General features: G+C 39.5%; 2 protein-coding genes across 3 annotated transcripts in view; one reads left to right on the plus strand and one right to left on the minus strand.

The window, feature by feature from the left end:
• flt3 (fms related receptor tyrosine kinase 3) overlaps positions 1-14,691 on the minus strand; it is a 94,470-nt gene that overhangs the window by 34,136 nt on the left and 45,643 nt on the right. Inside the window, exons 10-14 of the mRNA XM_063054247.1 lie at positions 12,928-13,093; positions 9,085-9,191; positions 4,723-4,825; positions 754-938; positions 505-602 (exon numbers count right to left, since the gene is read on the minus strand). Coding sequence (XP_062910317.1) covers positions 505-602; positions 754-938; positions 4,723-4,825; positions 9,085-9,191; positions 12,928-13,093 — 659 coding nt within the window. The remainder of the gene's footprint in view (positions 1-504; positions 603-753; positions 939-4,722; positions 4,826-9,084; positions 9,192-12,927; positions 13,094-14,691) is intronic.
• Positions 1-14,691, plus strand: part of pan3 (poly(A) specific ribonuclease subunit PAN3) — a 210,067-nt gene that overhangs the window by 22,608 nt on the left and 172,768 nt on the right. The gene's annotated exons all lie outside the window — the stretch shown is intronic.

Consider the following 14,691-nt stretch of genomic DNA (forward strand, 5'->3'; position numbering starts at 1 on the left):
AACAATTGAAAGCTATGTTGTGTCACCAAATAAGGCATGTATTTCCCAGGACTCTGATGTGTATACTGAGAGCAGATCACAAATCCTGATTGAAACCAATGGGATTTAATTTTGTGGGCAGGTGTGACCAGGCAAAGAATCAAAACACGGCAAATCAATTTTTCAAATCTGGCAGTAAGTTCTGGATATCCAGGATTCACAGGCCTTCCATGGTGCTCTAGGATCTCTGGGATTTCTTGCAGTTTCAATATCTGAAAGCTGTCAGTTCTAATCAGCGTTTCCAGTAAATCTCAACAATGCCTGGTCCACATTTTAACTCCCTCAAAGCTGCACTTTGAACATATTTTACGAATCAGAAAATGGAAACCACTTGATATGCATTTTGAGACAGATTTCCTAAAACCCCAGATCAGCTTGTTAAGTGGATTTAAACTGTCTGTGATCTGAACAACCTTTTCACAATGCACATGAAACAATAACTTTATTAATATGGATATTCTTTACCTTCTTAAATCTGTAGAATATGAAAATAATTAACAGAATCGTAGACGGAATAAAAATTACAGCTGTGATGGAGAAAGGAGATTGCAGGAATTTCATGTCTGGGGGAAAAAGAGTATGTATTTGTATTAAGGTATTAAATTAACATCAACTCAATCAGTTGAAAGATCTACATACTTCTGAGCCATACAATTCCAATGATCCTATGATAAAAGCAGTATAGTACCAGCATTATTATTCCTTATACATTACCTTGCTTTGGAAGGAAGGTTTCCTTGCAGATTGAACCTACGACATTTTCTGCACAGCACCTCAGTACACACCCACCCACCATGTCGCGCAAGTCCAGTATACTTGTTGTAATATTGGAGCCAAATTCTTTTCCTTCTGACTGCACAGTCTGAATACCTTCTGTGACAGGTTCACCTTCAGTACGACTGAAACACAACAAAATAAGTTCAAATTAGAAAACTATATTGCAGAATCATATAGGTACTTAATATTTTTAATTATACCGATATATCAGCTTTACACGTCATCCAAGTGTCTGAAATGTCTTCTGACAGAAGACGTTTAATCATATGATTAATCTACAAAGCATTTTTTTATTTAGCTTGTTTCAGCAAAGTGTTATAAGTCATAAGAATTTAAATAAAACTAGCTAGAAATAGAAGCATGCTACTTTGGTAATATTGAGATGTATTTGCAGTACCTGACTTCTTCATTGGATAACATTATCAAAATGCATTTACAAAATATTTCAAAAAATTGCATCAACTTTTTCCAGTGGCTTGTTCATAATGCACGAGTATTGGTACAGAGGGTTAGAGGATGTTCCTCAACAAATCAAATATATAAAGGTAAATGAGAGCATCTGATAAAATGTAACTCAAATTGGTTTAACTGGAAGAATGAATAGCCTGACAGAAGAATATTTCCCAGCAGTACAGCAACTGAAGATCAGGGAATAAAACAGAGTTAAGAAACAATAAAGAAATTAGTAGAAATAATCAGTGATTCTTGACGAAAGGAATAAGACTGACATTTTTGTCTAAATATATAAAGAAGTAAAAGTTAACTTATGAGGGTACAAAACTCCAGCAAAGGGCACAAAAAAAGAAAAGTGGTGTGATGAGAAAACATTTAGCTGTTCAGATACCATCTTTTACACACTCCTACACTAGTTGATTGTTATCTCAGTCAGTAAGGAATTTTGTCTTTTGGTTGCCTACTGAATACTTTTGACAAGCATGGACAATTTTTGGTCACATGCCCAATAACATATATATTAGCAGCAAAGCTGATAGGATTGTCATATACTCTGCTTCATCCAATCATAGAAATGTTGATTTGGTAGCAATATTAGAGAGAATCAGATTCTAAATTAATCTGGTGAACATTTGTTACACTCCCTCTTTGGCAAGTACATCATTCTTCACAGTGGCAAGTATATCTATCATTAAATAAAGAGACTGGGACCTTCACTAAAATCATCTTGAAAAAACTTTTTTTTTGTGTGTTTTAATTGCTTGATGAAACTGCAGATTAACTTTGTGATTTGTGAACGAGGACAGCCAGAGCGTTTGGACACAACGTTTTATCATTTTTACAATTTTGAAATATTCTACTTTTATATATTTTTTCCTAATAAAGTACATGACTTGACATTTTTTCACAATATATTCCACCTGCCTTGCCCTAACTCAATCACTTAGACTATGTACTTCTGCTCAAAGGGGGAGGGGGGAGAAGATGGCGACGTGACAGCAGCACGCGCAACCACTTCAGTGATGAATATCTGTTATCTGTCAAGTAGGGGACCGTGCACAATTCTGACTTGATGGAGACAGACGTGAGAGCACAGCGGAACATCTGGAAAACTTCTGAAATGCCCGCTTCGCTGCCACTGCTACTGTGTGGTAACCGGAATCTCCAGAGCTGAAGGCCCTGAAATCCTCGGCTTTGCGTGTTTCAGTAGCCGGGGAGAGGTCGAAGGCACTCGGCAGAGGATGGCGCTTGGGAGGCGGTATCGGAGAGGCTGCTCGGAAGCTCGGAGTTTTCGGACAGATGGACTCAGGGTCGGCTGCTTCTAAGGTATCGGCAAGTTGACGGTGCCTGGAGGTTTACGGCAGGGAGTTTCTCCCTTTTGCCGCCTGCTATCAGGGACTCGGGAGTCGATTGACTGGGAACTTTGAGACTTTTTTTTAACTGTGCCCATGGTCTGTTCTTTATCAAATTATGGTATTGCTTTGCACGGCTGTAACTATATGTTATAATTATGTGGTTCTATCAGTGTTAGTCTTTGGTCTGTCCTGTTTTCTGTGATAACACTCCGGAGAAACATTGTATCATTTCCTAATGCATGTATGCATTTCTAAATGACAATAAAAGAGGACTGAGTGTTCTCACAATCTAAAAAAGTCTCTTTGAAGCTTCCTCTCAACCGACACTATTTACCATACCAAGTAACATCAGTAAACATGCATTTGTACATTTAGTCTCCTCATCCAAATCATTGAACCAGATTGAAATTAGCCACTGTAACAGCAATGATCACTGCAGCAGCAGGTCAATCCATGCAAGTACATTACTTCCAGTCCCTTATACTTTAACTTTGTTTAATATTCTATTTAGCACCTCATCAAAAGCCTTCAACAAATCCAAATATATTGTGCCCTCTAGTTTCTTTTACCTATTTTGCTAGCTACAACCGCAACAAAAAATCCCCAGCAGATTTGTCCAACATAATTTCCTCATTATAAATCCAGGCTGGCACAACTAAGTGAGGAGTGACTGCTTCCTAAATAGGCCCTAGATACTGATTTCAGACTAACTAGTTTGTAAATAAGTGAAAATCTGCAGGCGCTGGAAATCTGAGCAACACACACAAAATGCTGGAGGAACTCAGCAGGCCAGGCCGCGTTTATGGAAAAAAAATCCATAGATGCTGCCTGGCCTGCTGAGTTCCTCCAGCATTTTGTGTGACTAGTTTGAGTTCCCTAACTGTAAAGATTTAAGACTTGGGTTATAGATTGAACAAAATCTCTCTTAATATTTATATAAATGTTATCACTTTATAATTACAAAATTATAAATTACCCTTTTCTCATTATAGAATATAAAATAAATTGTAAGGGTTGAGGGTTCTCTGACGTGACAGACCTTGACATTTGACGTTTTTCTAGATCTATTGTTTGATTAAGTTTGCATTATATAATCTAAAAGTGTCAAAATGGTTGTATGATGCATCTAGTTGGAAGTGTAACTGGTAGTGCTTGTTGCTCTTGCTTTCAGCTTCCACCGTTGGCGAGCAGTCTCATGAAAAGGAGAGCTGAGCTGTAACTCTCTCCCTGCCAGTACAGAGCCTGTCCAACAGCAAGCCTTGTGTAGTGCCTCCACGCTGGCGACACACAGAAATTAAACTCCTTTCGGACTCAGGCTGAACTGCAGAGGACAGGGAGAGGATCTGGCCCCTGCACACGTTGCACGCAGCCCCACTGCTGTGTGGACATGCCCTGGTGCTCGAGAACCAGATCCCCAGCTATGGGTAAATGTCCCCATTGCCTTGTGGGCAGCCTCAGGAGAGACAAAGGCTATGGGAGTTAACACAGACAGCAAATCTGGAGTGGAGCCCCTGAGGCGGCTTGACGTCTTTGAAAACCCTTCCGGCAGTTCCTGCAGCCAAGCTAGTGCCAAATGTATTGCTTCATAAGCTTTCCTTTGGACTGCACTGGTGAGGCCAAAAGGGGGACGACTGGGCATCTCAGTATCTCTGTACCTTCTGCTCAAGCTTATGATCATCATCATCATCCATTGTCCTTCGAGACAGATGGAAGCCAACCAACAAACCAAAACGTGTAACTGCTTCTCGAAGCAAATTACTCCCCTTCCCCGATTCACTATCTATCTTCAGGAGTCCTAATGAAGGGTCTCAGTCTGAAACTTCAACTCTTTATTCCTTTCCATAGATGTGGCCTGAGTTCCACCACTGCCCTGGTCTTTTCTATATTGCTTGCTCACCGATGTCTATCTTCCTAGTCAATGCATCTCACAATATACTAAAATATGCCTATTGGAAGTGAAGTCAGATTAAGCAAAATATACAATTGCTGTTGGAACTTAATGAAAATTATCAGGTCTGAAATGAATTCAGTTAATGGAGTAATTTCCAGTTTGCTATGTTAACAGTAGCATCAGGTGGTTGTTATTTCTTATACTTACAGCTCTCCAGCGCATTTTGTCCAATTTAATCTGGCTGGAGGATAACTTGCAGACATACATGAAATATGTGTTTTTGTCCTTAAAATTTCCAGAGATGGTTTTGCTGTAAAAAGTGCAATTCATGAATTTAGTCATATTTATGAATATTTTAAATTATCAGCTTCATGATAGCAATAATAACCTATCTACAGATATAATTGCCATCTTGTACATTTCAGTTCATTGAATACTGATTATCATAGATGTGCACGCAAATTGTTTAGATTTGAATAGCAGTAAAAGTGACCTATTGAATATAGGTACAGTTCAATTAGTCCTTAAACAGACATAGTCCAACTCATGTGGTCACAAGAACTAAGTCAATTTGTTGCCAGTAACTCATATTAGTGATTCCAGAGCACAGAATTTATTACATAATGAGTAGGGCACCAAGTAAATTAATTTCACTGAAAGATTCAATCTTTGTTGTAGGTTCTTATCCTGACTCTGGTGCCCATTCAGGACACCCACGTATTGAACCTTAATAAATATGAAGCCACTTCTACAGCAAGTACTATTACAGATTCGATTAAATATAACATTTCAAAAGTAAACGATTGTCACCACTGATTTGTTTCCACAATAAAAATGTTTTATACTTTTCAGTTTCCTCCCATGTTCCAAAGATGAATGAGTTAGTAAGTTGTGGGCACGCCTCTGGCACCAACATAGCATGCTCTCAGCTTACTAACCCGCATATCTTTGGGTTGAAACCAGAGCACCTCGAGGAAACCCACGTGCAGCTGGGGAGAATGTACAAGTTCCTTACAGGCAGCAGTGGGAATTGGATCCCAGTTGATTTCCCCAATCGATCTTATAGCTAGCACCGAAGAGTGTTGCACTAATTGCTATGTTACAGTGCATCTACACTTCAGTGTCCACAAAAACTTGTTAATTTTCTAAATTATGAAGTATATGTGCATAAGAACACAATAAAATAGGAGCAGGAGTAGGCCACCAGGCCTCTCAAGCCAGCCCCAGCATGTTCATGGCTGATTTATGCTACCCTCAACTCTTCTTCTGTGCTAGTTCCCCACATCCCTTAATTCCAAGATCTTTCAAATATTTATCTAAATCCACCAAACTTTTTTGAGTGATCTGGCCTCCACCACCCACAGCAACAGAAGATTCTAGAAGTTCACAGAGAATGAATTTCTATGCACTTCAGTTTTAGAGGACCAAACCCTTAATTTGTAGCTATGTTGGGTTGTTTGTGAGTCTCCCAACATCTCAATATGTATCCTGTCAGGCTCTCTGAAGATCTCACTTGTTTAAAGAAGGTCACACCTCATCATTCTAAACTCCAAGGAATACAGCTTCAAACTGCCCAGCTTCTTTTTGATGATATCATATCAGGAATCAACCTGGTAAATCTCTTTTGGACTGATTCCAACACGATTATATCCTTTTTAGATAAGAATACTATGCACGGTATTTCAGACACAACACATCTCGTACAAATGTAACAAATCTTGCCTATTCTTAAACCCCAACCCCTTCACAATAAAGATCAAACATGCTGTTGACTTCTTAAGCTACTTGTTGAACCAGCCTGTCAACATTTTATGACACATACCTTCAATACGGGACCTGGTCAAATGCCTTGCTGAAGTCCATGTAGGCAACATCCACTGCCCTGCCTTCATCAACTTTCCTGGTAACTTCCTCGAAACACTTGAAAAGATTGGCTAGGCATGATTTACCTCACACATAGCCATGCTGACGATCCCTATCAGTCCCTGCCTATCCAAATACTCATATATCCATTCTCTTGAAATACTTTCCAATAACTGTCCGGCTCATTGCCTTATAATTTGTCAGGCTCATTGCCTTATAATTTCCTGGTTTATTCTTAGAGACTTTCTTAAACAGCCGAACAACATTAGTTACCTTCAATCCTCTAGTCCCTCACCTATCGCTAAGGATGAATAGGTATCTCTGCTAGGGCCCCTGTGATTTCTGCACTTACTTCCCAGAGGGTCCAAGGAAACACCTTGTCAGGCTCTGGGGATTTGTCCATTCAGATTTGCCTCAAGACAACAAACACCTCCTCCTCTGTAATCTGTATAGGGTCCGAGACCTCACTGCTGCTTTACCTCACTTCTATAGACTCTGTGTCCATCTCCTAAGTTAATACAGATGCAAAAATTGCATTTAAGATCTCCCTCATCTTTTTGGCTCCATGTATCTTTTTAGACCACGGACTTTGGCTGCTCACCCTCCCATTTAAGAATGTTGAGGACTTGATTCAAGATGTCCTAGACCCTGGTACCTGAGAGGCAACATACCATCTGGGAATCTTGTTCTTGTCCACAGAACCTCCTTTCTTTTACCCTAGCTAACGAATGCCCTATCACTACAGCATGCCCCTTGTCACCCCTTCTCTTCTGAGCCACGGAGTTGGACTCAGTGCCAGAGACCTGACTGCTGTGACTTTCCTCTCCTAGGTCATACCTCCCAACATTGTCCAAAGTGGTATTGCTGTTGTTCAGGGAGAAGGTTGCAGGTGTAGTCTGCACTGATTTTAAGCCCTTTCAGCCTTGAGACTGTCACCCAGTTTCCTGCATCCTAGACCTTGGGTGTAACTACCTCTCTATATGTCCTGTCTATCACCCCTGAAACCATCCCTTTTATTTGAAATTAACCTACTCATTATCTTAGGGATAATTGCAGTGTCCTCCATTGGAATAGTGATCCAAAAAATTTGATTTAACAAATCTGCCATTTCTTTGTGTCCTATGATCAATTCACCAGCCCCATTCTCTAGAGATCCCATACATGTCTCAGTTGCTTTCTTTTATATATCAATAGAAATTCTTACTGTTTGTTTTGGTTATTCTTGCAAGTTTTCTCTCAATATCAATCTCCTTCCTTCTTATGAACTTTCTGATCTTTCTCTCCTGAATTCTTAACCTTTCTGGTCAACCACTAGCCCCTTCAATTTAGCATGCCCTACTTTTCAACTTAGCATTATCCCTGACCTCCTTTGTTAACCACAGCTACGCCTCTTTCTCACTTTCTCCAATTAGGATAAATACCTGCTGAGTGCCATGGACCAGCTGTTTGAGTATGTGCCATTGTTCATTTACAGACCCGTCTCTTATTTATTTTCTTGTTCCACCTGAGACAACTTCACTTTCATACCAATATAATTGCCAACTCTTGTTAAAAACCTGAGAGTCATAGGGAGTCACATCATAGAAACAGGCCCTTTCACCCATTAAACATCCACCAACCACCAGTAGGCCATTTTATACTGATCTATTCTCCTCACAGTCTCGTCAGCTTCCACCACCCTCCCCGAGGACTCTACCATTCACCTACACACTAAGGGTAATTTACTGTGTCAAACCGGTTTACCAATCCACACATCTTTGGGGTATGGAGGAAAACCAGAACACCCACATGAAACCCATATGGTCACAGAGAGATTTTGCAAACAATACAGAGATAGTTCCCTTTGACAGGATTGAGCTGATGAATTTGCTGCCGTCAGGCAAGGTCTCAACTAGCTATGCCACTGTGGTGTAGCCTAGCTTATCAAACCCTCCTCATAGGACAATCGACCAAAGTAAGGAGATCAATACTGTAAACACTATTCCAAATGTGACCTCAGCAATTTGCTATAGAATTGAAACATTACATTCTTACTTCCCAGGACATTTCCTCATCCCATTGTCATCATCAGGGAGGAGGTACAGGAGCCTGAAGACAAGTACTCAATATCTTAAGAACAGCTTCTTCCCCTCCGTTTCTAAATGGACATTGAATCAACCCATGAACACTACCTCACTATTCTTGCTCTCATTTTGAACTACATATTTAATTGTATTTTAATGTATTTTTCTTATTTAAATTTATAGTCTTTTAAATGTATTGCTGCTGCAAAACAACAAAATTCATGATATATGTCAATGATATTAAACCAGATTCTGATTCTGATCCTGAACCACGACTTTCTCTTAACAAAAAAAATCTACATTTTATATTTCATCTAGTGCTTTGGGTGATCACAAAGTTGGTTTGAAATATCAAGTTATTGTTTCATCTTGTCAGCTTACAAATAAAATTTATGCATTTGGCTCTGTAGATTTTTGTTTGTAGTTCCTTATCACAACTTGTGCCATATCAGGCGGCATTTTTTGCTGTTTCTGTAGCATTTGACGATTTTTTGCAAAGCTGAATTGCCAGCTCGATGCTCAAACCATCACAGGTGGAAAGCATGCAAGGAACCGGCCAGATTCGAACTTGGGACCATTTGCCTCAAAGTCTGAGGCTGATGCCACAACATCACAGGCCAGCATTTCTGTAGTTTTAACTTACTCTTTATATATAAGGTAAAAGAAGTCTGAAATTCTGCTTCCTCATTTTCTGCAAATAATTCATAGATTCCAGGTTTATGTCCATGATCACAAAATCTTGCAGAAAAGCTAGGAAATCATGAAAAAGAAGAGAATGAAAATATTGTGCAATGCATAAGCAACAGATTCTAAGCAGAAAAATATCTACAATTAAAAAGTTTAAAATACATTAGAAATTCAGAGCTGTATAAAGTCAATTCATACATCATATTATTATGACACCATTATAGATCTTCATAGTCATACTTTATTGATCCCGAGGGAATCAATTGTGCTAATATTCTCTAACCTATGAAATCACTCTATGGCCCATGTCTCTATTAAAACTATTGTACAATAGGCAATTGACAACCAAGTCCAACGTGATTCAATCCTGAAATTCATTGCAAACTCTGCTTCTTTCCCCAATGGTGCAAAGAGCGTTTTTGTCTGTTAATAGGTCGGTATGCTACAACACATTTCATGCATTGCATTTAGCACTCTCTGCCAGTAAGGTTACCTATAATACTGTAGCAGAATTTTTAATTTTATTCTTAGAGCAGTTATTGCACATAAGATGTACAATAGATTTCTGTGTATGCTAATAATAACATTAAAATTATCAAACGTTTGGACCCTTTGGGGAATGTTAAATAGCAGAAACCACCTGCTTTCAGTTGGTTTCCCAGTGTGCTATTGGAGATTCCGCACAGTAGCACTGACCCATTGTGAGGAACATTTAGGGGAAGCATACTGAAATGTATGGCACACATTTTCTGGCCTGTCAGATGAAATGCACAAAGAGTTTGTCTTAACATATCTTGCACGATGTCGTGCAGAATGAAGGCACCATTGCCTTTCCCCTGAAGGCATTATGTTCTTCCACTCAAGCCACAGTTGAGGTGATGGATCCATGGAAGCACAAATCAAGGCCATACAGATTGGTAGGGGCAGGTACATTAAAAGACTCGTAGATAAGTGCATGGATGGAAGAAAAATGGAGGGCTATGTGGTAGGGAAGGTTAAAAGGTCAGCATAACATTGTGAGCCAAAGGGCCTCACTGTGCTGTACTGTTCCGTGCTCTATGTTCTAATAATAAATAGCTCTGGTCAAATCTTCAATTCAAGTATAAACATCAACAACGTATTCTAAAGTTAAGAATAGATTGTGTGTAGGACTTGCCGCAGCTGATTTCTGTGGGTAGAACGTTTCCTTCAGGGCAGGAAATATGCAGTCCTTATCTGGCCAGGCATAAAATTGGACTCTGGCCCACCTAGAAATGGTCTAGCAAAGCACTGAGTTGCCAATATGTTCAAACAGCTAACAAATAAACCCAAGCGAATGACACGACATGCTCCATAATTAACATTGTTAATTGAACTATAAACAAAAATCACCAATTTATTTGAGGCAGGTGCCTCTGTCCATGATATGTTAATTTTATACCTAATATCTGTTCATCCTCCACTTGTTTGACACTACAAGCATACTAAATGAAACAGACTCAGAGCAGTGCTGGGAGATCAAAATCAAGTGTCAATTAAAATTAGCAGAAACATACGCACAATCTGCTTTCATATAGATCAGCACATCCCTCACTCTACCATTACTCTTAAAGTGAAGGATTAACTATGTTTCAATGAGAAATGAAGACAGGAGCAAACTGTGCATACCTAACAATACCAGACTAGATATATGCTAAACAAAAATAAGTGTGAGTTTCACCAGAGCATCTCACTTGACATCTTAACAGAGCATTAGTCCACACTAATGAACTGAATTCTAAAGGTAAGATGAAAGTGGCTGCCTTTGGCATGATGTCAGGGAGCCCTAGTAAGATAGGCACCAAAGAGGAAACGCCTCATTGGCTGAAGCCGTAAGTTACATTAGGGAAGATGGCTGCTGTGGGTGATTTGTACCGGACCCAGGACATCTCTGCGGGAGTTTCTCATTATCTCTCCGGATGCATAAACATCCACAGTTGTTTCATCAGGTGACCTCCCTTTCAACAAGTGGGGAGGTTTGCTGATGACTATATGATGTTGAATTCTATTTCAGCAAATGAAGCAGTTCATGCCAGCATGCACTAAGGCATCAACGTTCAGGCACAAACTGTTCAGTGGCAAGCAAGATTCACACCACTAGAGTGCAAAGCAATAGCCATTAACAATGAGAGAACCCAGCACCTACCCTTGACATTCAATAGTGTACTGTCACTATGCTCCCCATAATCAATATTCCAGAGGTGAGTTGACCAGAAATTCATCTGCACCAGCTGCATAAATACTCTGGCAACATAAATAATTCTGAGGTTAGGTGTCCTGCAGTGAATGACTCATCTTGCGACACTGTAATGCCTTTTCACCATCTGCAAGGCATAAGTCTGGAATGTGATGGAATATTTTTTACCTGCCTACATGAATACAGTTCCAACAACATCCTTGACATAATGCAAGACGAAACAATCCACCAGTCTGGCATTTCATCCACCACCCTAAACTTTCATTCTTCCACAAGCAGCACAGAGTGCACAGTCTGCGTGGTCCACTACAGTTATTCACACACGCCTTTCGAACAGCACCTCAAGCCTGTGACAACCCCAAAGCAGGATGAGCACACCTGATGCATGGGTTTACCATCACTACAAGCTCCCTTCTAAATTGCAAACTATCCCTCATAATGGTGCAAATCATTTCTCAAATTGCCGTTCCTTCATCGCCAGTGGTTTTAAATTTGAAAACTCCCTAAACAACTGCATGGTTGGGATAAGTCTGCAGAGGTGCTTTTAGGTGGCTCACTCGTGTCATGTTGAAGACCTAAGGGGTAGGCAAGAAACGCTAGCCTGTCCTGTGACACCCCAGATCCAAAGAAAAGAGAATCATGGAAAGAGTCCCAGAGCATACTTAATATGGCACAAGAGGCCAGTCAGGCCCTTGACTCCTAGCAGAACAGCCATATTGGTCCCATTCTCCCTTTTCTTATTTCCTTGTAGCCCTGCAACCTCCTACATGCCCATCATTTCTCCTCTGATTCGTTAGCTGTCTACTTACACCAAGAGTTAATTTGGAGTCACCTGTGTCTTCAGGATGAGAGGCATTTGGAGTACCTGAGGAAATCCGTGCAGTCACAGGAGGAAAGCCAAACTTCACAGAATTGAACCCTGATGCTACCAGGCAGTGGTCCTAACTACTGCACCACTCAGTAGACACAGCAATGGATATTGTATCAAAGTATTTTTCAACCTTGGCCTGTGGTAAGGTTGCTCTTTGGAGGAGTTGAGATAGGAATATACTCTGGCGATAAGAATGTGTTTCCTCACTTGGGGTTCTGCCTACACCCATTGGATGCACACAGAATGGGTCAATCTTTATGTAAGGTTCTTTCAATGTTGTTGACTGACCTTTCCTGAACAGTTCATTCACAACCACCCAGGTTGTTTAGATTCGGTTTACTCAGCAGTTACAAGGCCGCTCCCTGACTTGCTGAGTGCAAGTTCTGTACTCAGACACAGGAGGCCCAAGGTGGTCCTAGTCTTCTTGCAAGAGCAGCAGGAACACAATACATGCTCCATTATAGTGTCCAAGAACTTGAAAGCTAGTGCTGATTAGGAGTAATTCTGGCGTGAAAAAGCCAGTATCTAGATGGTTCAGAAGCAGAGTATAGAAGCTGCAAATGATGGAGGCAGCTATCATTTAAAAGTCATTTGCACAACTTGAATTACAACCTGCTTTAACACAGAATGCTTAAAGACCATATGTATCGTGATAAATGTTCCAGAAAACATTAACTTTCTCTACATCGCCCGGCAAAAGCTAAAAACTGTACCTGTTTCCAAATAAATTTGTAGGTTCACATGGGAAGACTTTTTTGGAAAAATACCACTGGCATCTTATAAGTGGAAATGCATTAAGTTTGGCTTCAAAGCAAAAGTTTTCATCTTTATCAATACTATTTACTTCATTTACAGTTGATGAATTTATAAATCCTTCCTCTGCAAAAAGAACAGGTGACATATTTATTGCTTTATCACACCTTATTTTTTGAAGCCTCTACATATACTAACACATAAAAATGGATATAAAATGTATTCACATACTGTTAATATCAGTAACATATAGTATATTAAATAATAAAAATATAGTTAGTTACAGTACAATTTAGAAGAAAATAGGCACTCTGACTTTCCTTTTCTAATGAAACCACTCCTGTGCTTCAGTTGAGCAAGTGCTCTAATTTGAATAGTCCACATGCAAACATAAAACAAGAGAAAGTTACTTGGCATTGTCCTTCCTCAAAATACTTGTTTTATTTTGGCTCATTAATAGTATCCCATAATACCATTTTAAAATGGTTAATAGTTCAAATTGTCCTACCAAATATTTATGTCTTTATAAACACCTAAATGTCATTTGTGAAAAGTTTATATGTATAGTTCTTCCATATTTTAATAGTATTAAAATATGAAAGGGGCTCGCTTTCATGCAACTATGCAGGCAAATTGTTTTATTAGAGTCCTAAAATTATACTGTCAAAGTTGTTTCACTCTTCTGATTCTGTGGCCAAGGTAAATGAGTGGTGCCATAGCTGATAATCAAATATATTATGCAATGTGTTATGAAACATGAAATCAGTACAGACATTTATAATTAAAATACAGTAATACAAAACTACCATAACTAAAATAAAAATAAAGCATGTGTAAGTAAGGTGATGAGACAAACTTATGGAATAATAGGTGGCAGTAATATGGAATAAAAGGTGGCGATAATATTGGAAACTGTGAATGTGGCAGATGGTCCAATTGTTGTAGGTAGGTGAGAAGTTGAATGGTGGTATAGGTTGTGGCCCAATTGCACTGACTGGATCGAATTTAGATGGCAGAAGATCCACTGGCTGTGGAACCACTCATTGACAGTGGAGAAGATGGCAGTCAATGAGATTAGAAAATGGTGATTTTCAATTCAGGAATGAAACAGGGAATCAAATATTGACAAGTGGGCGAGTGAGGTTACTTTAGGGCGGTGTAACAGTAAGCTTTCTTGATCCTCTAGAGTGACTAATTTTCTCACTGCACAGACTTTGCCTTTAATACCTTTGTTCAGCTAGCTGTTGTTAAAAATAGAATGATGCAATCAGTGTCATTACTATGACTGTTAGGCCACCTAACAGTAGTAGTGAGGTTGGGGATGGCATTAAACAGGAAATTAGAAATGTGTGCAATAAAGGAACAGCAGTTATAATGGGTGGCTTCAATCTACATATAGATTGGGTGAACCAAATTGGTAAGCGTGCTGAGGAAGAGGATTTCTTGGAATGTATGCAGGATGGTTTTCTGAACCAACATGTCGAGGAACCAACTAGAGAGCAGGCCATTCTAGACTGGGTATTGAGCAATGAGGAAGGGTTAATTAGCAATCTTGTCATGAGGGGCCCCTTGGGTAAGAGTGACCATAATATGGCGGAATTCTTCACTAAGATGGAGAGTGACATAGTTAATTCAGAAACAAAGGTTCTGAACTTAAAGAAGGGTAACTTTGAAGGTATGAGACGTGAATTAGCTAAGATAGACTGGCAAATGATAGTTAAAGG

The sequence above is a fragment of the Mobula hypostoma genome, chromosome 7 (genome assembly GCF_963921235.1).
Source record: "Mobula hypostoma chromosome 7, sMobHyp1.1, whole genome shotgun sequence".
In the NCBI taxonomy this organism is placed as follows: domain Eukaryota; kingdom Metazoa; phylum Chordata; class Chondrichthyes; order Myliobatiformes; family Myliobatidae; genus Mobula; species Mobula hypostoma.